General features: G+C 42.1%; 1 protein-coding gene across 1 annotated transcript in view; it reads right to left on the reverse strand.

Moving 5' to 3' along the window:
- Nucleotides 1-7,347: 7,347 nt before the first annotated feature.
- Nucleotides 7,348-26,055, reverse strand: part of LOC144506541 (disco-interacting protein 2 homolog C-like) — a 581,001-nt gene continuing 562,293 nt past the window's right edge. The window contains exons 35-38 of the mRNA XM_078232798.1: nucleotides 16,057-16,131; nucleotides 13,432-13,606; nucleotides 13,096-13,219; nucleotides 7,348-10,442 (exon numbers count right to left, since the gene is read on the reverse strand). Coding sequence (XP_078088924.1) covers nucleotides 10,190-10,442; nucleotides 13,096-13,219; nucleotides 13,432-13,606; nucleotides 16,057-16,131 — 627 coding nt within the window. The 3' untranslated portion in view covers nucleotides 7,348-10,189. The remainder of the gene's footprint in view (nucleotides 10,443-13,095; nucleotides 13,220-13,431; nucleotides 13,607-16,056; nucleotides 16,132-26,055) is intronic.

The raw sequence follows: 26,055 nt of genomic DNA on the forward strand, positions 1-26,055 counted from the left end.
TGTATCTCATGCATGTCCAACCTTGGCCCCACATTTTACATAACAGACTTCCATTCTACTGTTATAATGCTATAGTCATAGTACGCCGTGCATTTAAAATGACCAAGTCTTAAAGTGTTGTGGTACTATTCCCATGTCCCTTTCTAAAAAATCTGTTCGTTCCATTCATGTTAAACGTGCCCGTTTATCTTTATTTTTACATAAAACCTTAATTTCACACCCAATTCTTTTCCCAAATCTTCTGTGGCAACCTCTGTCAGTCCATCAGTAAAATTACTCGGCCTGGCTGGTTCAATATTCAGATCATTGGTGTATTTTAGAAACAGAATCTGAGGATGAACTTTAGGACAAAGAACAGTACAGCCCAGGAACAGGCCCTTGGGCCCACCAAGCCTGCGCCGACACATGATGCCTTTCTAAACTAAAGACCTTTCTTTGCCTCGACGTGGTCCGTATCCCTCTGTTCCCTGCCTATATATGTTTGTCAAAACGTGTCTTAAATGTTGCTATTTTATTTGCTTCTAACACCACCTCTGGCAGCGCATTCCAGGCACTTACCACCCTCCGTTTAAAAAAAAACTTGCCCCTCACATCTCCTTCAAACTTTCTTCCTTTTGCCTTAAACCTATGCCCCCTAGTAATTGACTCTTCCACCCTGAGAAATAGACTCCTATCCATGCCTCATAATTCTGTAAACTTCTATCAGGTCACCCCTCAGCCTCTGACGTTCAAATGAAAACAAACCAAGTTTGTCCAATCTCTCCTCATAGCTAATACCCTCCAAACCAGGGAACATCCTGGTAAACCTTGTATCTACCTTCTCCAAAGCCTCCACATCCTAGTGGTGTGGCAACCAGAACTTGTATGCAAACTTGATATGCTTCCCTCCCTTGTGATCACAACTTTCATAGGCACTCTTTGTTCCCTATTTTTAAATATAACATTTCTTTAACTATTTTAGTCAGAAGCCTTTCATGTGAAACTTCTGCTGAATGTCTAAATAAATTGGTTCCAAATTCCCTTTATACATGGACTTTCCAACTGCATTTCCTACATGAATAATTTACTTAATCAGTAATAAATAGTCACAAATTAATATCTACAAACGACATAGGATAAAAATTACAAGGTGAGCTATGAATGACTGCCTTTGACTGTGTGGCAACAAGGAGTCCCAGTAAAACTAGTTAGAGTTATACTGAATGCAAAGTAAGATGTTTGTGGTTGTTGGAAGTCAATCACTTCAGTCCAGGTATTCCTCTGGGCTGTGTCTTCCCCCTAAACATCTGCAGCCTCTTCATCAATGACCACCACCCCTCCCCGCCCCCGCCATCCACCCACGCACCCCCGGCCATCATTAGGTCAGAAGTGGGGTTGTTTGCTAGCAATTGCAAATGGTTAGTTCTGTTCACGACTTCTCGGATACTGAAATAGACTGTGGGCAGCACGGTGGCACAGTGGTTAGCACTGCTGCCTCACAGTGCCATGGACCCGGGTTCAGTTCCCAGTTTGGGTCACTGTCTGTGGAGTTTGCGCATTCTCCCCATGCCTGCGTGGGTTTCCTCTGGTGCTCCGATTTCCTCCCACAGTCTGAAAGACGTGCTGGTTAGGTGCATTGGCTATGCTAAATTCTCCCTCAGTGCACCTGAACAGGTGCTGGAGTGTGGCGACTAGGGGAATTTCCTTACCATTACCATCACTGAATCCCTCACTATCATGGACCAGAAATGTAGCTGGAACAGGCACGTGTAAATATTTTGGCTATAAGAGCGGGCTAGAGTTTGGATTTTCTGCAGCAATTATCTCCCCTCTAAACTGTCAAAAGCCTTTCAACAAGTCTCAAATCTGGTGTGTGATGGACTATGCTAAGTCAATCAAGAAGCTCGACATCATTGAAGACAAGGCAGACCATTTGATTGGCATCCTATTCACCTTAGAATTTCATTTACTACATTAGTGTACCATCTACAAGATGAACTTGCCTCGGCTTCATTGACAGGACTGCCTAGTATTGTGAAATCTACCAATTTGAAGGGCATCATGGTAGCACAGTGGTCGGCACTGCTGCCTCACCGCGTTAGGGACCCGGGTTCGATTCCCGGCTTGGGTCACTGTCTTTGTGGAGTTTGCACGTTCGCCCCGTCTGTGTGGGTTTCCTCCCACAGTCTGAAAGACATGCTGGTTAGGTGCATTGACCCCAAACAGGTGCTGGAATGTGGCGACTAGGGGAATTCCATAGTAACTTCATCACAGTATGAATGTCAGCCTTACTTGTGACTAATAAATAAACTTTAACTTTAAGACAAATGGGAATGTCATCACCAGCAAGTTCCCTTTCATCACACACAGGCACACATACCATCCTGACTGGGAAAGATAATGTCAAAATCCTAGATCTCTCACTAACAGCACTGTGGGTCTATCTAAACCACATGGAATGAAGCAGCTTACCACCATCTTTCCAAGGGTAATTAGGGAGAGACGACAAGAGTGAGTTATATTCTCATCGAGGATTTTCATAGCCTGCCACTTTTATTGCAGGAAAGTGACGTCAAATTAATCATCCCAGGGGTGAATGTTGTCCATGACTTTGCTGTCTGTTTCAGTATCTGTGAAGTCATGGTCAGAACTAATGGCTTTGTAATTACTAGCAAACATCCCCACTTCCAGTAAATGCTGGCCTTGTCAGAGTGAATCCCAGAGCACATGAATGAATAAAAGTACAGTAAATCCCATTATTGTTCATCTGTAAGGGACCTTTATCATTGTAAAAGCACCTTGAGCATTTTTATTTTGAGTAACAAAAGGTCTCCAAGCAACTTCCTTGGGTAAAGCTTTTGGCAACTTGGTTGAAAAGATGTTTGCGATTTTTAAAAGTTGCAGTAATTACAGGGATTTGGGAGTAGAATTCCAGAGTAGATCCAAGTTGGTTGACAGAGAAGGAGAATAGTGGGAATGCACTTAAAACACCACAGTCAGAGGAACACAGTGCAGTTAAAAGGTTGGCTAAGGTTAGAAAGACGTGGTGGAGAGAGCCTATGGATAGATATGAAGATGAGGAAACATTTGGAGAAAATGCAAGACAGAGGGAATGGGGCAGGATGCATGAGGCCAAATTTTGGGCAGGATAGAATGTGGGAGGCCAATGAGAAAACGCTGGAAAAACTGAGCCTAAAGTTTACAAAAGAATGCAGAAAAGATTCTTGGGGGGGGTGGGTGGATTGCTGTTGTGGGAAAGGAAATGAGGTATTTGTGCATGTAGGATGTAAACAATCTTGGTGATGAATAGAACGTGGGGTTTGAAGCTCAACCTTTGACCAGATTAGATGCCAAGATCTAGCCCAAGTGCGTGGAGAGTGGATGGACTCGAAGGTTGGAGAGAAGATCTTCCGGTCAGGTTTGAAGATGATGGTTTTAGCCTTTTTAATTGTTCAAATGGAAGAAAAACGTTGAGCAGGATGACTGACTGCTTGAAGGAGTCGGTGGAAGGATAGACTGCAGCATCCTTGCACGTGCAGAAGGCTGAGAATTACATCACCAAGGGGCAACAAGTAAATGAAGATGAGGAAGGGATCTTCAGAGGGAGGGCACTAAGGAGGTGGCGCTAATGGATAGAGGAGCAGTCATACTCCCAGTGTGTTTATTGCAGTCGAACAGGAACAGAGGATTGGCGATGATGACATCCTCAACCATTGTAAATGCTGCAGTGGAGGACAATAATGGCCACCAGACAAAGGTCACATCCTCAGAGGATGTCACTTTTTTTAAAAAAGCTTTCTTTTGTTGCTGACAAAGCCAGCATTTGTTGTCCATCCCTAATTGGCCTTGAACTGAGTGCTTGCTAGGTTTTTCAAAGGCAATTAAGAAACAACTACATTACTGTGGGTCTGGAGTCACATATAGGCTGGACTGGGTAGGAGATTTCCTTCCCTATAGGACATTGTGGAGCAGATGGGTTTTTACAACAATTGGTTATAATTTTTATGGTCACCATTACAGAGACTAGCTTTATCATTCCAGATTTATTGAATTTAAATTCCAGCAGTTGGCATGGTGGGATTTGAACCCATGTCCCCTGGGCATTAGTCTGGGCCTCTGGTCCAGTAATCTAAACACTATAGCACCATCTTTCCCTCAATCATTCTTGATTGGCCGAGAGTATTTTTGATTTGAAGAGTAGAGCAGAAGCAAACTGAAGAGACAAGTAGTTTTGCAAAATATGGACCTGGACTTGGGACAGTGAGAAGTCTCACAACACCAGGTTAAAGTCCAACAGGTTTATTTGGAAGCACAAGCTTTTGGAGCATTGCCCCTTCATCAGGTGAGTGGAGTCAACAAGTCTGTGCCGACACTGATGCCTCTCTAATAATAAAGGATGGCTTTTTTTTGAGTAGCAGAATTTTGATTGTTTTGGAAGGGAGTGAGTTGGCACCTGAAAGGACAGCTAGACATGTGTTCAGATGTTGGGTATGGTGGTAATCAAAGTAACATGAGGCTCTGATGCATACCAACACTTGGTTTTATTTTAAAAAAACACAATTTTGCATTTTAAAAATGTTACCTGTACATTATCAATTCCGAAAATATAGTTTACAAATGTGAAATAATCTGACTAAAGTGTTGATTGCAACTACACAGCACTATAGCATAATAGAGTCATAGAGGTTTACAGCATGGAAACAGGCCCTTCGGCCCAACTTGTCCATGCCGCCCTTTTTTTTTTAAAAGCCCTAAGCTAATCCCAATTGCCCGCATTTGGCCCATATCCCTCTATACCCATATAACTATCTAAATGCTTTTTAAAAGACAAAATTGTACCCGCCTCTACTACTACCTCTGGCAGCTTGTTCCAGACACCACCCTCTGTGAAAAAATTGCCCCTCTGGGCACTTTTGTATCTCTCCCCTCTCACCTTAAACCTATGCCCTCGAGTTTTAGACTCCCCTACCTTTGGGAAAAGATATTGACTATCCACCTAGCCTATGCCCCTCATTATTTTATAGACCTCTATAAGGTCACCCCTCAGCCTCCTACGCTCCAGAGAAAAAAGTCCCAGTCTATTCAGCCTCTCCTTATAACTCAATCTATCAAGTCCCGGTAGCATCCTAGTAAATCTTTTCTGCACTCTTTGTAGTTTAATAATATCCTTTCTATAATAGGGTGACCAGAATTGCACACAGTATTCCAAGTGTGGCCTTACCAATGTCTTGTACAACTTCAACAAGACGTCCCAACTCCTGTATTCAATGATTATCCTGGAGGAGCAGTCCAGAGGTTGACTGTTCAAAGCAAGGGCAAGGTTTGAAATGGAATTCAATAAATCTCGCTATTTATGGATTTGCACAAAAGATTAATACAAGCTGTTATTTTGTCATAAAAACCCAACTGTCTCCAAGGAAAGTGTGTTGCGCCCTACCCAGTTTGATCTGTATATGTGACTCACCCACAGTACATGACTCATGAAGCTTTCAACTTCATTACCTTCTCTGAGTGATAAATACAACTTCAATGTTGCCCAAGTTAAAAAGCCACAGCTAATTTTAAATTAATCGATAGACGAGCATGTTGAAATCTTTTTTATTGCTGAATCTCAGTTCAAAACAGTTCACAAAGTTTAATTGCTTTTTTTAAAAAAGCATTTATTTAATAATAATTTGCAGAAGTTAAGAAACAGGCCGACCGACCTAAAGTAATAAACAAGATGAGGACAGCAGGAAATATTGAAAGAAACATCAAGCGTTTCTATAAATCTTTCCATAGAAAGCAGGTAAGAAACGAGAGGATGGTCCACTGAAAGATCCTGAAAGTAGCAGGACATTAAACATTGAAGAGATAGCAAATAGACTAAACAAGTCATGTCAAGTGTTCAGGGATATCATTGTGCGCTGTCTACCAGCGACGTTAAAATTCGAGGGGAGAAAATACTAAAAGAAATAGCAATTTCTGATAAAATGGTTACCGAGAGGCTGAGGAAGTTAAAGGCAGACCAGACATCTGGTCCAGATTAGCTTGGTAAGAGGCTGCTTGAAGCACTGGTTAGTGAAACCAATCATGCCTTTGTAACAAGTGTCTGAGGACTGGAGAGGAGCTGGCCCAACAGCAATCTTTATAAAGGTCATGGCGGTAATTCAGAAAACTAAAGGTCATCAACTACAGGCTGTGGGATGAACACGATTTAAATCAGAGAAAGCAGAGTGGTTGTGAATGGAGCTGTCAGCATGGTCAGTACTGGAGTCATTGCTGTTTTGGGTCTATAGGAATGATTTGGAGCTGCGTGCAGAAACAAAGCAGCCTAACCTAGCAGGTTAAAGCAATTTGAGGAAGGGAAGGGTTTCATTAACAGGAATCAAGCAAGGTGACATATAAAGAGGACCTGGAAAAATGAGTGGAAAATGCATTAAATCTAGACATATGCAAGGGAACGAGGCTAGAGAAGGGGAATGAACAGTGGGAATATACACCAAATTGTCCAAAGACTATTGGATAAAGAGGAGGAAGGTCTTCGGGTATTGGTGAACTGCTCATTAAAACCAAGCACAATGGCCAGAATTTTACCGGCCCACCTGCCACGGGAATCGGAGCGGCCGAGGAGCGGAGCATGGGAAGGTCCGTTGACCTCAGGCAGGGATTTTATGGTTGTAAAACCCAACCCATTATGATGTGTATTGACACTAAGAAACGTGAACCAGACAGAGAGATATACAGTTGGAAGAATAAGAGAGATATACTGCTGGAGCCTATACAAGGCTGCATATGACCACACCTGGAGAACTTGGTGCAATTTTAAACACATACTACAGCAAGGATATCTCGTCATTGGTGTCGGTGAAAGACAACCAAATCCAAAAACATATCAAGACATCCAAGTCATGAGGAAAGGTTGACGATCTGAAATTGAGACCCTAGGGAAAAGAAATTATTTCCAGGATTCAAGATTCTTAAGGGAATAGATGGATGGAACAATAACAACCTGCATTTATATAGCTCCCTTTAAAGCACCCTGACATTTGAAGGATTGGACGATTGAGGTGTTTGAGTGTTTGCTTTTAAAACCAGGCTGCAGGCTTTTGCAATCATGCATCTCATATACAAGGTTGCTCGCGTAATATTCTGTCAACCTCTAATTTTTGGTGTTATAAATCCAAGAACTTTCATTCCCTTCCTCTTAATTCACATGGTCGTATGTTCAATTTACAATCGGGCCAAAACAGCAAGTATTTGGACCTTTGTGAAAAGGATCTTGTCTAATCTCAAAGAGGGTGCGAACTGAAGACTACAAGAGTGTTAGCTAATTAAGGGAATTATTAAGGAAATATTTACACTGAATGAAGACAGATGAGGTGTTTTCAGAGCAACAAAAATAAAAGCTTTTATTTGTTCATTTGAATATAAAACAGGCGTTATCACAGATGTACAAAGCGTACTGGTGGTTTAACATACAAGAAAGATTGCTGTCCTTTGCACAGTAAATCCATTGTGATTGGTTGAGTACATGAAATTCTCTTACCATCCACCAGACTACACGACTCAACACTGCTAACATTCAACTGATATAGGGACAGTCTTCCCTTGGGTAAAGTGTCAAGCAGGATAATAATAATAACAAGCACCATGAGGAATCTGATCCTGTTCTTGATTAGTTTTGACATTATATGATCTTCATGTACCTTCCATTTTGTGCATGTGCATCGAGTTTCATTACATGGTTTTGTTTTACTTCAAAGCACTAGGTCACAAGACAAACTGTTTGTATACATTCTAATGCATGGTTTATCTATAGTAAGTTTTCTAATAAAGGACAAGCCTTCTTTATTGCTGAGTCTAGTAGAACTCTGGGTGGTTGCTTCTTCCACTCACAACGAAACAAGAAACCTACTTTACTACAAATAGTAAATGTTAGACTCTCTTTACAAATGGCAGGTAGCAGAGGACACGACAAACCTGGCTTTGAATACATCATATAAACCTTAGAGGTAATGTGCTAGATTAAAAGCGTGGATTTGGGTCAGAGTAAAAAGAAAAGCAGCATTATTACCACTGCTATATAGTCTACTTCCTCATTCACGACGAACATCATTTTCACACACTGGAGGATATATAATCAACATCCACTCATTAAGGCAGCCCAATGCGGAGTGTTTCACACCCGACCAGACAGCTCCAAACCTGCCTATCCACTCAAAAACTGACCAGTGTCCTGCTAATCTTCAGCAATGCTGCTGCCACGGTGCATGGTAGGAATGAATGCTTTTTATCTCGGGCGAGCAGAAAAAGTGATATGTCGTTGATCTGGCTCTGCTAAGCTTACACCTCCTACCAGTTAACCACAAAGCAACATCTCCAAGGGCAGAGAGAAATCAAACTGCGGACCGGACTCTCTGGGCCTCCCAGTGAGAAGCAGATGGAAGAAGGTGTTGACAAATGGTAAGTAGCTCACATAAGGATGGGGTGGGGGGCGATGAAATTGTAACAAGTATGAAGGAACGTTGTCAGCCACCAATGTTCTGTGTATACTGCACCCTATCAGAAAAAAATTTAAAAACCTGTATTTTAATGTAAAATATATTGTTGCAAAAATTTAACTGTAAAAAATTAACACCTATTCTTGTATATTAGTTTCTTATATCCTACATTTTTAACTCAATATTTCAAAGTGTGTTTACTGGCAAAACGGCTCTTTTGCAGCTAGTTGTTTTATGATTTTTTTTTCAATTCTTACAAACCCATAACAAGTTAAGAAAAAGCTTTACTATAAACACAATTAGCAGCAGTAAAAAGTTTGAAACTATCATAAATAGCTGTCAGTTCAGAATCTGAAGTCACACTGGAGCATCAAGCATGCACACATCTTAGAAAATACACAATCTACTCTGTTTAACCTGCCACATGTGGAGAGTCTAACAACAGTGTATGTGTGCACATGCCAACACAAAGTTATCAATGAACACCAGGCAATCTGGCACAATACAATTTTTTTATTGATTTTTCATATATTTTTTAGTGCACTTTAAACCTCAGTTAATTCACAAGCATAAAGATGTCCATTGATCTTTTCACAAGCTGGGGTCTTCTGATGGAAGTTGCTTGCGGGTCACCACGCGCTGAGATACTACACCTCTGAGGTGGGCTCTGAGTGAATAACACGACTGTCGTTCATTTAAAAACTGGGACACCATGCAAGTAAGAATTACTGGATTTTCAATGTCTCTTCCATTGGTAAAACCATAGATCTGATGAATTACCTCGAATATAGTGTGCTGATGTGAAGCTATCCACATAAAATAACGCAACACTTTGCCTCTTGTTAGCAAACACTTAAAAGAGGAAAACATTCTTGAATGTCTTTCTCTTAATATACTTCTAAAGAGAACAAAATAAATTAAAACTGTTTTGTACATAATTACATGATATGAAGTTACTCAGTATCTTTTTTCTTCCTCCTGTTTGTAGTACAATGATATCATCACACAAGCGAAAACATAACTGATACCCCTTCAATGGCTACGCCAACAATAAACACCTGTATTGTTAGGTAGCAGACATCACCCCCTGGCTGCTGTATCAGGTTTGCCGAGCCCTGCTTTGAGAGGGAGTTTATGATTTCGGTGCAGCTGTTAAGGTGCTGACAGGGTGGACGTTACTCTTGTACCTCTTAATATCAAATACCAGACATAAGAAAAAAAAGGAGGGGCAAAATATCCTAAACCAGTCATCTCTAGGTAGAAGGTTCCTTGTTTACAACTTGACAATTTTTGACCAAATCTCAAGAATCAACAATCTAAAATACTTGCTTTTGCCACAGTATGTGAATAGATTAAAAAGTACCCCCTTAGAGGGCAGATTAAAAAACGTAAGCAACTTCAGCTGATATAACTTAAAAATACAAAGCGCAGATAGTACACTTACTTCAAAAGCAGTTAATCAACCAACAAGCAAGAAATAGGCTCCATAATGGGCTTTTGACTTTCAAAGGGTTGTGTACTTATCATTGTCTTTGCCTGTTAAACGTCTGTGGTACAAAGGAATAGTTTCACATCTTTTGTGGCGAGTCACTAGTGCTTGCAAGTGCAGAAAGTCCCTCTGTGGAGCCAATATTGTCTATCGGTTTCTGCACATTTTGTGGTGAACACCAAGAGTTCTTTTTACATATATACATACACATAGTTAATGGAAGCCTTAGAACAAGAGGCTACATGTTGTAGGCCACATAGATCGGATCTAGTTGGTCTGCCAAAAATCCATCCCTTAAATGCATGCGTTGCTTTTCTCCACGAGAGTTTATAGGAATCACTCCAACATCAACCACAACTACCACTCCTACAATTAGGTAATGTTCCTCCAGAACCACGTTAGTGACCAAAGGAACAAGGTCCAAAGCCTCCTGTTCTGATCCATCCAGCTCCACTACCACCACCAAAAGATTTGTCCAGGTAAACACCGCACTGGAGGAAAGGAGAAATACAGAGGAAGCATTTTATTTGGAATGAAGCAAATTATATTATATATCCAATTTAAGCTAAAAACAGGTTAACTCTGACAAACAGGTACTTCTTCCTCTTTAGTATCCCCTTATTCACTATCTTGGTTCACCCGAAAGTGTCACTTGGCATTTGTTTATCGCATTAAATAACCTTAACTAATTTTCCACTACCATCCCTGCATGTCCCCATCCATGACTTCCTCCTCAAATTCTAGTTTGTTAATAGTGATTTATTTCTCCTCAGAGCTAACCCTGTTTAACCACATGTTCCACCAAATTTGTCACCAAAACCAATTTAACTCTTATCTCAGAGATTTAGCTTCATTCTGTCCTCCTGCTACTGCCTTTCAATTACTTCTAAGTAGCTCAACCTTTGCCACACCTTCCCACCTTTGTTTCAAGGTCCTCAATGTTTAAGATGATCCAAAGCCCTTGATGACTTCCTCGTTGAAATATCCCTTTCACATTTCTCACTGTGTGCGTCAATGTCCCCATCTATATGAAATACCACCATCTCAATGTAGGGTTCCTCCATCTCCGAGGTCTTCACCATTAATATGCCGTGACCAAACACTTCATCTTTCTTGCTTCAACCTCTCCATCATCCCCCTAGGTCCCTGGAAACTCTCAGATCCCTCATGAGCACCTTTACCAACTCCCGCTCCTACCTGCGTTCACCCTGATTGTGTTGTCTCATTTGGGCAACTCAGCAACTTCCTTCCTTCCTCTTTTACTTGCTTTATCCACACCAAATCACTCTCAAATTCCCATCCTCATCGCCTCTCTTGGTATGACACCATGTTCAATTCTTGAGTTCTGAGAGCAGTGAGGTTACGCACACATTTCACATGTCTGGCCTGGCTATCTAATGCCAAATCAACCACCCTGAAAACCAATCACCCCTCCCACTCTATAGCAAAGCTTGCCTACCCAGGGTAATCCTTAACTCCTTCGCAACTCCATTCCATCACCATTATCTACTTCCACCTTCAAAGTATCACCCATCCCAGCTGCACCCTCTCCCCTTTACCCTAATTGTAACTAACAACTTTATTCATGTCTGCAGATTATTTTTCCAAAACCTTCTTCACCAGCCTGCCAAGCTATATCGTCCTTAAATTGCAATCTTGGGTTTAGTAATCTACACCTATTACCCCCATATTACATTCTGCCAAGAGACTTGGGCACTTTGTTACTATATAAATGTAAGTAGTGACTGTATAGCAATGAAACATACATCACAGGACGAGACCATTCAACCCATCATGCCTGTGCTGGCTCTTTGAAAGAGAACTTGTGCTTAGTCACACACCGCCGATTTCTGCCTGAGTCACTCATCATCAAGTACTGGTCCAACTCCCTTTTGTGATTAGTTATGAAATCGGCTCCACCACCTATTGAGGTGGGATGTTCCAGATTCTAAACACTGAGTCTAAAAATCTCTTGTTTCTCCTGTAAATCTCTGCCCACACTTCCACCACAGCACAAGTAAACTTTAATAAATGGTATATATAATTTCCACCCATTTCCTTCCAATTGCTGCTACTTTTCACATCGTTGCATTTGTTCCTTTTGTCACTATGAACTTTGCAACATCACTTATTGGCTCATGTGTTTTGCAGCTTCTGAGTTAAGTCTCCAGGGTCTCATATTAGGTTAGGTGGATTGGACATGCGAAAATTGCCCTTTAGTGTCCAAAGATATGTAGGTTAGGTGGATTAGGTATGGTAAATGCGCGGGATTACAGGGATAGGGCCTGGGTAAGATGCTCTTGCAGAGAGTCGGTGCAGGCTCAATGGGCCAAATGGTCTCCTTCTGCACTTTAGAGATTCTATGATTCTATATCACTTTATTTCTGTAAATATGTACATAATTCATGTTCGCTTTGGGTACAAAACCTTTAATGGCCTGATTATTTTTGGGTAGGAATTTGTTTTTTATTATTTTGCAAGGAAGGGAAAGGGGAGGTAGTGAAGACTTGACTTGAAATTGCATTAAAATTCTACAACCGTTTTTAGCAGGAAGGTGGATATCAATGCCATCCAAGGCAAGTAAACAGCCATTAGAAAATCTGACCATGCCATGATCAAAATGAATGGCGGAGCAGGCTCGAAGGGCTGGATAGCCTATTCTTGCTTCTAGTTTCTATGTTTCTATTAAAATTGAAACAAAAATGCTAGTAAACATCGCAATAGAATAGCACTAGTAATTTGATGAAGGAGCCAACTTACAGAACTATCCTACACCATACAAAATAAGGAAACTCCTCACTGCCCTTTAAAGCCAGCATAATTAAGGACTCCACACACCCTGGACATTCTCTCTTCCACCTCCTTCCGTCGGGAAAAAGATACAAAAGTCTGAGATCACGTACAACTGACTGGAGAACAGCTTCTTTCCTGCTGCCATCAGACTTTTGAATACTATATTAAGTTGATCTTTCTCTACACCCTAGCTATGACTGTAACACTACATTCTGCACTCTCTCCTTTCCTTCTCTATGAACGGTATGCTTTGACTGTATAGCACACAAGAAACAATACTTTTCACTGTATACTAATACGTTTGACAATAATAAATCAAATCAAATGTTTGCCAGGTACGGAAACACCTACCATTCAGTAATGCTCTTGTGGGCACGGATCACAGATGTTTCGATATCAATGGGATGATATCTCATTCCCCGCAACTCCATTGCTTCATCCAAGGCACCCACAACATACAATGCGTCATGTCGCTCTAAGAAAATTATAGACTTCATCAAACCATTTGAAACTTAAATTACAAACATTTTCTAATATAGAGAACAATATATCTGAATTTCCTCAATACAATACAAAACAAGGAAGTGAAATAAAGCAGGGAAAGATCATTTGCTCCACAGAGTCTGTTAAGAGACTAAAAACAAACTTTAAAAATTTGGATATGTATTCCTGCATTCTAATCCTTACCTCCATTTGCATCAGTGAGATCAGTTCGTCTAAGAAATCCCAAGTAACCTGTTCGGGCCCATACAGTTTGTGTGTCTCCAAAACTCAGACGTGAATTAAAGTGGTCTGACTGCAGTGGTTCATCTCCATAAATGGTGAAATATCCACTAGCGTTATGAGCACTGTGAACCCATATCTGTCAATGTGAGAAAAGACATGAATCACTTATTTGGCACAATCCAAGAAAATACTTCATACTTTGCATTTTGTCATTCAATCTCTATACTGAGTTTAATAACCAGTTGTGGAGCGCCTTGGGACATTTTTTGATGCTCATGGCACAAAGTTTATATGGAGAGACAGAGTGAGACAGAGAGAGAAAGCACATGAGACAGAACTTGCAGGAAGTCAATGAACAGCAACTGGGGCCACCTGCAGCCATCATAAATTGGTCAAGATCATTTATTAAAAACAGCATGGATAATCTACGATCAAACATTAATGTTTTACAGTCAGTGAAAGTTATTTCATTGCAGAGAGCTTGTTTATAATGAAAAGGTAAAACATGCAAAAAGGCCTTTGCAGAAACCACTGTTACACTCAGTATATGTCACGTCCATGACGATTCACAAGAGTTTCATAGAATCCCTACAGTACAGGAGGCGGCCGTTTGGCCCATCGAGTCTGTACCAATTGCAATCTCACGCAGGCCCTATTCCCGTAACCCCACACATTTACCCTGCTAGAACCAGAGGGCACAACCTCAAGCTAAAGGGACGATCCTTTAAAACAGAGATGAGGAGGAATTTCTTCAGCCAGAGAGTGGCGAATCTGTGGAACTCTTTGCCGCAGAAGGCTGTGGAGGCCAGGTCATTGAGTGTCTTTAAGACAGAGATAGATAGGTTCTTGATTAATAAGGGGATCAGGGGTTATGGGGAAAAGGCAGGAGAATGGGGATTAGAAAATTATCAGTGATGATTGAATGGCGGAGCAGACTCGATGGGCCGAGTGGCCTAATTCTGCTCCTATGTCTTATGGTCTGCTAATCCCCCTGACACTAGAGTCAATTTAGCATGGCCAATCAACCTATCCCACACATCTTTGGACCGTGGGAGGAAACCGGAGCACCCGGAGGAAATCCATGCAGACACGGGGAGAAAGTGCAAACTCCACATAGTGACCGAGGCCGGAATTGAACCTGGGTCCCTGGCTGCTAACCACTGTGCCACCGTGCTGTCCCATAAAACAAAGTATGACACTGAGTCACATGAGGACATGTTAAGATAGATGGTCAGAAGTTTGATCAAGGATTTTATTAAGGAATGTCACAAAAGAGTGAAGTGACGTTGGGAGGTGAAGAAGTATAAGGCGAGAGTTCCGAGCTTAACACTTCAACAACTCAGGGTGCGGCCAAGCATGGTAAATGATTAGAGTCAGGGATTCACAAGCGGCCAGAATTAGATGAGTGCAGATACCTTAGAAGGTTGTATGACTGGAAATTGGAAAGATAGGGAGGGCCGAGGCCATGGAGGGATTTAAAAACAAGATGGATCATTTTAAAATCAAGTCATAGTTTGACCAGGAGGCAACGTTTGTCAGCAAGCGCAGGTTGATGGGGGAACGGGACTTGCTGTGAGTTAAGGCGCAGGCAGCAGAGTTTTGGGTTACTTAAAAGTTTACGGAGGTTAGAATATGGGAGACGAGAGATAATGAAGGCACGCACGAGGGTTTCAGCAGCCAGTGAGCTGAGATGGGGCAAATTTGGGCAATGGAAATTGGTCGTTTTAGTTGTGACTGGAATGTGTGGTTGAAAGCTTATCTTGGGGTTAAATGTGACACCAAGATTGCAAACAGATCAGTTTAGTCTCAGGACTGCTGCCAGGGAGAGGAATGGGATCAGTAGCTGGTGGATGGACTTTGGAGCAGTGACAAAAAACAATGGAAAATATAAACAGAAGAGATAAATTTTCCGGTCCCGCCTGTCACAGGAATTGTCACGGACAGGATGGAAAATCTGGTGGACCACTTAAAGGTCCGTTGACCTCGGGTGAGAATTTCTGGTTCTGGGGCGGGCGCGATCAGAAAATCCCGTCTAAAGAAAGTAAGTAGGCACAAGTGGAAAAATCAGAGGTATTCCCGGTTGCGGATGGACATGTGAAGACACATCTTCATTCAAAGAATGAGTAAACTAAGCTTCCTAATATTTTCCAACCTCATACACAAACAGAAGTCTATCAAAGCAAGAAAAGAAATCAGAGGCAAACTCGTGTGGATCTGAACAGAAAGTGGGATCAGAAAATCTAACTCAAAAATAGTGAAAAGTACGTTTGGAGTAGATATCAAAGAAACATTTCAAATGAAAAAGAGTGAGAAGACAACATGTGGAGAAGCAGGAGAATGAAGATGTCAAATAAATGAAATCCACTGAAACATGCCTAATGTGACAGAGCTGTTTAACCAACTCTCTCAGAAATTGTTTTGGTATACACAAAGCACATTAATTCAATTAGAGTGGGTGCATGTTGGACATCAAATAGCCTGTCTATATGACACTGCCCAATGAAATCAGATATACTTGTAACCCAAGAAAATATACATCTCAAAGAAAATTGCTTTTAAACCAAAGAAGGACGATTCATAATTCACCTCTCCAAGGTGCGAGTCGCCCAGTGGTCCTTTCGTTTCAGGATTAGCAATGATTATCCTCACTCCAGGTAGTATCTGTTGAGGCAATTCACAAGGTTCAACATTAACAAGTACGAGGCAAGAGTATTATAAAGCATGAATTTACTGTGGGTGCAACTGTACATGTCACAGATGCTTATGGAGGATGGCCTCTTGAATCTAACTTGTACATCCAGCCATCAGATGCTCTGGAGGCGTTTTGCTGCTTCTAAAAACCTGGATGTTAATGTCATTGGTTTTTATTTTGATGGCATGGAATACAAATTATAATTACTTCTTTTTTTTTCTGTGGGTGACTTTGGTCTATAGGATTTTGCTTGCCTTGTTGGCAAAACCTGGCCAATTGACAATTACCTGCAATTTAATCAATTCTGTGCCCACTTTATAGCCAAGTAAACTAGTCCAAGAATGGGCAAAGAGAGTAATCCAGCTCTGGAGAGTGGACAATTCAGGAGAGTAAGCACAGTGGTGCATTTGCACAGTCCAATTTGCTGGCATGGCCATTTCCTGACTTTCTGATAGATAAACAAGAATGTGCCCTTCAGCATGCAATCAACCTCAAAGGGTAAAGTTAAAGTTTATTTATTAGTGTCACAAGTAGGCTTACATTAACATTGCAATGAAGTTACTGTGAAAATCCTCCAGTCGCCACACTCCAACACCTGTTCAGGTACACTGAGGGAGAATTTAGCATGGCCAATGCACCTAACCTGCACATCTTTGGACTGTGGGAGGAAGCCGGAGCACCCGGAGGAAACCAACACAGACATGGGGAGAATGTGCAAACTCCACACCGACAGTGACCCAAGCCAGGAATTGAACCGTGAGGCAGCAGTGCTAACCACTATGCCACCCCTTCTGATTTTGTAATCAGGAACAAAAATAAATTTTAAGAACAGAAGTGATATATGTGGATACTGGAAATCTGAAAATATTGAAAACATTCAGTAGGTCAGACAGCTTCTGTGGAGGGAGAAACAGACTGGGCGGTTTAGGTCGATAGCCTTACATTGTTTTTGATGAAAGGGCCTCATCGACCTGTGATGTTAACTCTGTTTCTCTCTGGTCTACACGGATGCTTGCAGTACTTCTGCTTTTATTACCAAAGGTAATTTGCAAACTGTGTGCATTGTCTATGGTAGATTGCACTGAAAATCACACGTCTAAATTAGTTTTTAGGCCAGAAGAGGCTTTCTGAACAGAGGAAGGTTCGGAGGTGAAGATACGAAGGTTTTTAAGAGTGAAAATCGATAACCAGAAGGATTGTGCATTTCATAAATGGGAGCGTCAAATATAAAAGGAATTAATGCTCATTTTATACAAAATATTGATTGGGCACCTATTGTGGGTTAAACACGACAGCCATGGAAAGGAAATAAAAAAGGTTCACCAGAATGATACTGGGTAAGAGAGATTAGAGTCTGAAGAAAGGGTCAACATATCCAACACTTTTTCACTTGATTGGAAAGAGGTAATGGGTGGGATCTATTCGGCACTTCCACAATTATGAAATGTTTTGTACGGATAAATTACGAAAAGTTGTTTTCATGAGTTAGTGAATTGATAGATTCAAAGTCATCAAAAATTAGATATTACCGTTTTTGCACGGAGAGGTAATTAGAATATAGAATCCCGACAGGAGGAGGTCAATCAGCTCAATGCCTGCGCCGGCTCTCTGACAGAGTAACTTATCCAGGTCCTCTTCCCCACTCTATCCCCGTAACCCCATGTATTTACCCCACAAATCCTCCTAACCTACACATCTTAGGACACTACGGAGCAATTTAGTCAATCCACCTAACCTTCATATCTTTGGACTGTGAGAAGAAACCGGAGCACCCGGAGGAAACCCACTCAGACACGCGGAACGTGCGAACTCCATGCAGTGGCACAGTGGTTCGCACTGCTGCCTCACAGCTCCAGGGACCCGTGTTCAACTCCAGCCTTGGGTGAGTGTGCATGTGGAGTTTGCACATTCTTCCCGCGACTGCATGGGTTTCTTACGGGCGCTCCAGTTTCCCCTCACAATCGAAAGATGCACAGGTTAGATGGAGTGACCATGCTGAATAGACCTTTAGTGTCCTAAGATGTGTAGGCTAGATGGATTAGCCATGGGAAACATGTGAGGTTACAGGGATAGGGCGGGGGTGTGGGCCTGGGTAAGATACTCTGCCAGAGAGTCGGTGCAGACTTGATGGGCCAAATGGCCTCTTCTGCACTGTAGGGATTCTATGAATTAAAATCCGACAAATCCTCAGGATCTATATTCTAGCGTTCTAAAAGCTGTAGAGATAGTGGATGTGCTGACTGTGATCTTCCACAATTCTCTAGATTCTGGAATGGTCCCAAAAGTTTGGAAGTTAGCAAATGTAACACTACTATTCGAGAAAGCAGGAAGAGAGAAAACAAAGAAGTACAGGCCATTTAGCCAAAGTAGTGCTGGAATCAGTATGATCATAGTCAACATGGTTTTACAAAAGGGAAAACATGTCTGACAAATTGATTAGCAATCTTTAAGGATGTAACTAGTAGTAGGGTAGTTAAAGAGGAACTGGTAGTTATGGTATACATGGAATTCCAAAAGGCATTCAATAAGGTGTCACACAAAAGGCTAATGCACAAGATAAGGGCCCATGGAGTTGGGGATGATGTATTTACATGGATAGAGGATTGGTTAACGAACAAGAAGCAGAGAAAAGGAATAAATGGGGAACTTTCAAGTAAGCAGGCTGTGATGAGTGGAACGTCGCAATGAACCAACAGTAATGTATCTAAATTTGCTGATTGTACAAAATTAGGTAGGAATGGAAGCTGTGGAGAGGACACAAAAAGGTTTCAAAGAGATATAGATGGGTTAAGTGAGTGGTCAACAATGTGGCAGATGGAGTATAATGTGGGAAGTGTGAAGTTATTCAGTTTCCGCACAAGAATATAAAAGCAGAACTTTTTTTAAAAGGCGTGAAATTTGCAAATTTTTAGAAAAACTTGGGTGTATTTGTAACTTTGAACACAAAATGTTAGCTTGGAAGTACAGCAAGCAATTAAAAAAGCAAATGGCATGTTGATATTTATCGCAAGCCAATTGGAGAACAAAATTAACAAAGTCCTGCTACAAATATACAGTGCTTTGTTGTCAGTTTAACTGGAATATTATGTACAACATTGGTCTCCATATGTAAGGAAGGATATAAGAGGCAGGACAGTGAAAGCACACTGGATTGGGTCCCTGGAATCCTATGATAAAAGGCTGAGTAAATTGGGTCTATATTCTCTGGGGTCTAGAAGAATGAAATCTCATTGAAACATTCACGGTTAAGAAAGGGCTTGCAGGGTAGAGACTGAGACATCGTTTATCCTGACTGGGGAATCTAGAACAAGGGGGAAGGTTTCAGCATAAGAGACTGAGATTAGAGCAATCTCTTCACTCAAAGGATTGTGAATCTTTGGAATACTCCACTCTTGAGGGTTATGGATGCACTGTCATTGAATGCATTAAGGTTGAGATAGACAGATTGCTGGTCTCTTAGGGAATCAAAAGACTTGGGGAACAGGTGGGAAAGTGGAACTAGAACCCAAGATCAACAATGATCATAATGAATGTAGACTGGGCTCAATGGGCCACGTGAGCTTCTCCTCCTCCTATCTCATGTTTTTTTTGCAACATCTCCATGGATTTTCAAGGCTGTTGTTTTCTAACTACAGCCGCAAGTCCCCAAAGTTACTGGCTAACCTTGGAGCGACCAGGCTTTTCAGGCTGATATGTTTCTGTCTCCATTTACAGCTGCAGTTACCTGCCAGATGGTAAGTTTTTCATGGGGTGGGAACGACTTAGCCCAACTGCTTGTCAGGTAAATCCCAAACAAAACTACATTAGTCCAGGGGAGGTGTTGGCACAGTGGCATTGCCGCTGGATATTAATCCAGAGATCCAGGCTAATGCTCTGGGGACTTGGGTTCTAATCCCACCATGGCAGATGGCAAAATTTGATTTCAATAAGAAATCTGATTTTAAAAAATCAAATCAAAAGTCCAACGATGACCATTGTCAATTGTCATAAAAACGCATTGGGTTCACTAATGTCCTTTAGGAAGGAAATCTGCTGACCTTACATGTGACTCAAGACCAGCAATGTGGTTGACTCTTAACTGCCCTCTGGAATGGCCATGCAACATAATCAGTTCAAGCGCAATTAGGGACAGACAACAAATGCCAGCCAGTGATGAAAAGGACTGGGGGAGGAGTAGAAATAAGGAGTCTATGGGCGGGGTTTTCCAGCCACGCACGTCCCAAAACCAGAAAATCCCGCCCGAGGTCAATGGATCTCTGCATGGTCTCCTCCCCCCCCACCCCCCACCCCCAACCCCACCGGCTCAATTCCCATTGAGGGAAGGACAGGAAAACTCCCCCCTTATATGTTTTGGTGAAAATTCTAAATGAGATTCCCTATCCAATACGTGCATTTACATCTGCCAAGGAAGAGGATAAATTTTACTCATTCTCCACCAAATCCATCTGCTAGCTGTTACTTAACAGTGTCCCAGAAATAACTAGCTCTCTATTCTTGTCTCTGCCTGCAAGATAGTCACCGGTGTTTCCCTTTCACAGCAACACACTTGAGATCAATGTATTCTCTATGTCAGGGGTGTACTTCAACAGAGTACAAAACCACACTAGCAGGAGAAAATAAATTAATAGCACTGAGTCTCACTTCAAAGCTAATAAAAAATAAAGACAGGTTGTTTGTGTTAAACACTGAGGTCATTAGAAGACTGGTTGGCAGGTGATGCCAAAACATTTCTTTCAGTTCTAGCTGAACCCAGCCAAAATTGACGTGTTGAAGATCTCCCTGCCAGTTGCATGAGGCTCACATGATATTAATTTGTGGTACTCTCAATTCAGTTCCTCATGGACAAAAAAAAAGCAAAAAATGTACTAAGTTGTTGATCTCAAGCATAAAGATGGCCAGTATTCAATAGGTTAAAGTGGTGTAGTGCTAGGTATTTATCCGAGATTCAGACAAAGGTTATAGGGTCTTCATTTTCCATCTTGTTTCTACCATATCTTACCCATTGCTACAACACTGCCATCTAACTGGCAGTGTGGAAAACCAACCAGGTATTTCCTGACCAAAAAAAGCAGGACAAATCCAACCCGCCAATTACCGCTCCATCAGTCTACTCTCGATCTCAGCAAAATGATAGAAAGTGGCGTCAACAGAGCAATAAAGCGGCACTTGCTTAGCCATAACCTGCTCACTGACGCTCAGTTTGGACTCTGCCAGGGCCACTCAACTTCTGATCTCATTTCAGCTTTTGTCAAAGCATGGACAAAGGAGCTGAACTCAAAGGGTGAGGTGAGAATGACTGCCCTTGACATCAAGGCAGCCACAAAAAAAGTGATAAAGAAAAGTAAGATGGATTACGAGAGTAAACTAGCTCAGAATATAAAAACACATAGCAAAAGTTTCTATAAATATATAAAATGAAAAAGAGTGGCTAAAGTAAACATTGGTCCCTTAGAGGAGGAAAAGGGGGATGTAATAACTGGAAATGAGAAAATGGCTGAGGCATTGACCAGGTATTTTGTGTCGGTCTTCACAGTGGAAGACACAAATAACATGCCAAAAATTGATGACAGGAAGGCTATGGCAGGTGAGGACCTAGAATTTATCATTATCACGAAAGAGGTAGTGTTGGGCAAGTTAATGGGGCTAACAGTAGACAAGTCTCCTGGTCCTGATGGAATGCATCCCAGGATACTAAAAGAGATGACGGGAGAAATAGCGAATACACTAGTGGTAATTTACCAAAATTCGCTGGACTCTGGGGTGGTTCCCGCAGATTGGAAAACAGCAAATATGACACCACTGTTTAAAAAAGGAGATAGACAAAAGGCAGGTAACTATAGGCTGGTTAGTTTAACTTCTGCAGTAGGGAAAATGTTTGAATCTATCATCAAGGAAGAAATAGCGAGACATCTGGATATAAATTGTCCCATTGGTAAGACGCAGCATGGGTTCATGAAGGGAATGTCATGTTCGACTAATTTGATGGAATTCTTTGAGAACATTACGTGTGCAGTGGACAATGGGGAACCTGTGGATGTGGTGCATCTGGATTTCCAGAAGGCATTTGACAAGGTGCTGCACCAAAGACTGCTACATCAGATAAAGGTGCATGGTGTTACGGGTAATGTATTAGCACGGATAGAGGATTGGTTAACTGACAGAAAGCAAAGAGTGGGGGTAAATGGGTGTTTTTCTGGTTGGCGATCAGTGACTAGTGGTGTGCCTCAGGGATCAGTGTTGGGACCGCAATTGTTTACGATTTACATAGATGATTTGGAGTTGGGGACCAAGTGTAGTGTGTCAAAATTCACAGATGACACTAAGATGGGTGGCAGAGCAAAGTGTGCAGAGGACGCTGAAAGTTTGCAAAGGGATATAGATAGTCTAAGTGAGTAGGCGAGGGTCTGGCAGATGGAGTACAATGTTGGTAAATGTGAGGTCATCCATTTTGGTAGGAATGACAGCAAAATGGACTATTATTTAAATGGTGAAAAATTGCAGCATGCTGCTGTGCAGAGGGGCCTGGGTGTCCTTGTGCAGGAATCTCAAGGAGTTGGTTTGCAGGTGCAGCAGGTAATTAAGAAGGCAAATGGAATTTTGTCCTTTATTGCTAGAGGGATGGAGTTTAAAAACAGCGAGGTTGTGTTGCAGCTGTATAAGGTGCTGGTGAGGCCACACCTGGAGTACTGTGTACAGTTTTGGTTTCCTTACTTGAGAAAGGATATACTGGCACTGGAGGGGGTGCAGAGGAGATTCACTAAGTTGATTCCAGGGTTGAGAGGGTTGGCTTATGAGGAGAGACTGAGTAGACTGGGGCTATACTCATTGGAATTCAGAAGAATGAGGGGAGATCTTACAGAAACATATAAGATTATGAAGGGAATAGATAAGATAGAAGCAGGGAAGTTGTTTCCACTGGCAGGTGAAACTAAAACTAGGGGGCATAGCCTCAAAATAAGGGGAAGCAGATTTAGGACTGAGTTGAGGAGGAACTTCTTCACACAAAGGGTTGTGGAATCTATGGAATTTCCTGCCCAGTGAAGCAGTTGAGGCTACCTCATTGAATGTTTTTAAGGCAAGGATAGATAAATTTTTGAACAGTAGAGGAATTAAGGCTTATGGTGAGCGGGCGGGTAAGTGGAGCTGAGTCCACGAAAAGACCAGCCATGATCTTATTGAATGGCTGAGCAGGTTCGAGGGGCCAGATGGCCGACTCCTGCTCCTAGTTCTTATTTCTTGTGTTTTTACGTGACCAAGTGTGATTCAATGGAGCCCCAGCAAAACTGGAGTCAGTGGGAGTCAGGGGGGAAACTCTCCATTGGCTGGAGTCACACCGAGAAAAAAGGAAGATGGTTGTGGGTTGTTGGAAGTCAATTATCTCAGTTCCAGGACATCCCTGCAGGAGTTCTTCAGGGGAGTGTCCTAGAACCAACCATCTTCAGCTGCTTCATCAATGACCTTCCTTCTATCATAAGGTCAGAAGGGGGGGAATGGTTGCTGATGACTGCACAATGTTCATCACCATTTGCAACTCCTCCGATACTGAAGCAGTCAAAGTCCAAATCCAACACCTGGACAATTCTGTGCTCAATTCTGGTTGTCACACTACCAGAAGGATGTGGAGGCTTCGGAGAGGGTACAGAAAAAATTTATCAGGCATGGAGGGCATTAGCTATGAGGAGAGGTTGGCGAAACTTGGTTTGTTCTCACTGGAATGACAAAGATTGAGGAGCGACCTGATAGAAGTCTACAAGATTATGAGGGGCATGGACAGAGTGGATAGTCAGAAGCTTTTTCCCAGGGTGGAAGAGTCAATTATGCGGGGGCACAGGTTTAAGGTGCAAGTGGCAAGGTTTAAAGGAGATTTTTTATAGAATTATAGAAATTATAGATGTACGAGGCAAGTTTTTTTTTACACAGAGGGTGGTAGGTGCCTGGAACTTTCTGCCGGGGGAGGTACTGGAAGCAGATACGATAGTAACTTTTAAGGGGCATCTAGACAAATTCATGAATAGGATGGAAACAGAGGGATTATGGTCCCTGGAAGGGTAGGGAGTTTTAGTTTACACGGGCAGCATGGTCGGTGCAGGCTTGGAGGGCTGAAGGGCTTGTTCCTGTGCTGTAATTTTCTTTGTTCGAATATCCAAGCTTGGGCTGACAAGTGGCAAGTAACATTCATGCCACACAAGTGCCAGGAATGACCATCTCCAATGAGAGAGAATCTAACCATTGCCCTTAAATGGCATTACCACTGCTGAATCCCCCACTAACAACATCCTGGGGGGTTACCATTGACCAGAAACTGAACTGGACTAGCTATATAAGTACTGTGGCTCCAAGAACAGGTCAGAAGCTGGGGACTCTGTGGAGGGAAATTCACTCCCTGATTCATCAAAGCCTGTCCATCATCTACAAGGCACAAGTTGGGAGTGTGGCGAAATACTCTCCACTTGCCTGGAGGCTCCAACAGCACTCAAGAAGCTTGCCACCAGCCAGGAAAAAGCAACCCGCTTGTTTGGGACCCCATCCACCACCTTCAATATCCACTCTCTCCACCACTGATGCACAGTACCATCCAAAAGATGCACTGCAGCAACTCAGGAAGGGCTGCTATGATAATAAAACAAATGAGCAGTGAGAGGGAGGAGTTATTAACGGATCTAGCAAGCGTATAAATGTATAAAAAGTGTATAAATCCCCAGGCGAGATGTATGCCAGGCTGCTGCTATCTATGTGAGGCAAGGGAGGAGATTGCAATGGCTCAGACACCAATTTTCAAATCTTCTCTTGTCACAGGAGTGGAGGACAGTTATTGTGGTACCACTATTCAAGAAGGAAAGTAGGGATAAAACAGGTAATTACAGACCAGTGAGTCTAACAGCGTTATGAAGATTATTGGAAAAAATTCTGAGGGACAGAATTAATCTCCACTTGGAGAGGCAAGGATTAATGAAGAGTAGTTAGCATGGCTGCTTCAGGGAGAGATCATATCTAACAAATTTGATTGAGTTTTTTTGAGGAGGTGACTAGATATGTAAATGAATGAGGGCAGTGCAGTTGATGTTGTCTACATGGACTTTAGCAAGACCTTTGACAAGGTACCACGTGGTAGGTAGGTTGTTGCATACGGTTAAATCTCACAGGATCCAGGGTGAAGTATCTAAATGGATACAAAATTGGCTTCTTGACAGAAGCCAGAGGGTGGTTGTAGAGGGTTGTTTTTCAAACTGGAGGCCTGTGACCAGCGGTGTGCCTCAGGGATCAGTGCTGGGTCCACTGTTATTTGTCATTTATATTAATGATTTGGATGAGAATATAGAAGGCATGGTTAGTAAGTTTGCAGATGACACCAAGATTGGTGGCATAGTGGACAGTGAAGAAAGTTATCTCCAATTGCAACGGGATCTTGATCAATTGGCCCAGTGGGCTGACGAATGGCAGATGGAGTTTAATTTAGACAAATGCGAGGTGATGCATTTTGGTAGATTGAACCAGGGTAGGACTTACTCAGTTAATGGCGTTGGGGAGAGATGCAGAACAAAGAGATCTCGGGGTACATGTTCATAACTCCTTGAAAGTGGAGTCACAGGTAGACAGAGTGGTGAAGAAGGCATCCGGCATGCTTGGTTTCATCAGTCAGAACATTGAATACAGGAATTGGGATGTCTTGTTGAAATTGTACAAGACATTGGTAAGGCCACACTTGGAATACTGTGTGCAGTTCTGGTCATCCTATTATAGAAAGGATATTATTAAACTAGAAAGAGTGCAGAAAAGATTTACTAGGATGCTACCGAGACTTAATGGTTTGGGTTATAAGGAGAGGCCGGATAGACTGGGACTTTATTTTCTGGAGCGTAGGAGGCTGAAGGGTGATCTTATAGAGGTCTATA

Source organism: Mustelus asterias, chromosome 2, assembly GCF_964213995.1.
Source record: "Mustelus asterias chromosome 2, sMusAst1.hap1.1, whole genome shotgun sequence".
Lineage (NCBI taxonomy): Eukaryota > Metazoa > Chordata > Chondrichthyes > Carcharhiniformes > Triakidae > Mustelus > Mustelus asterias.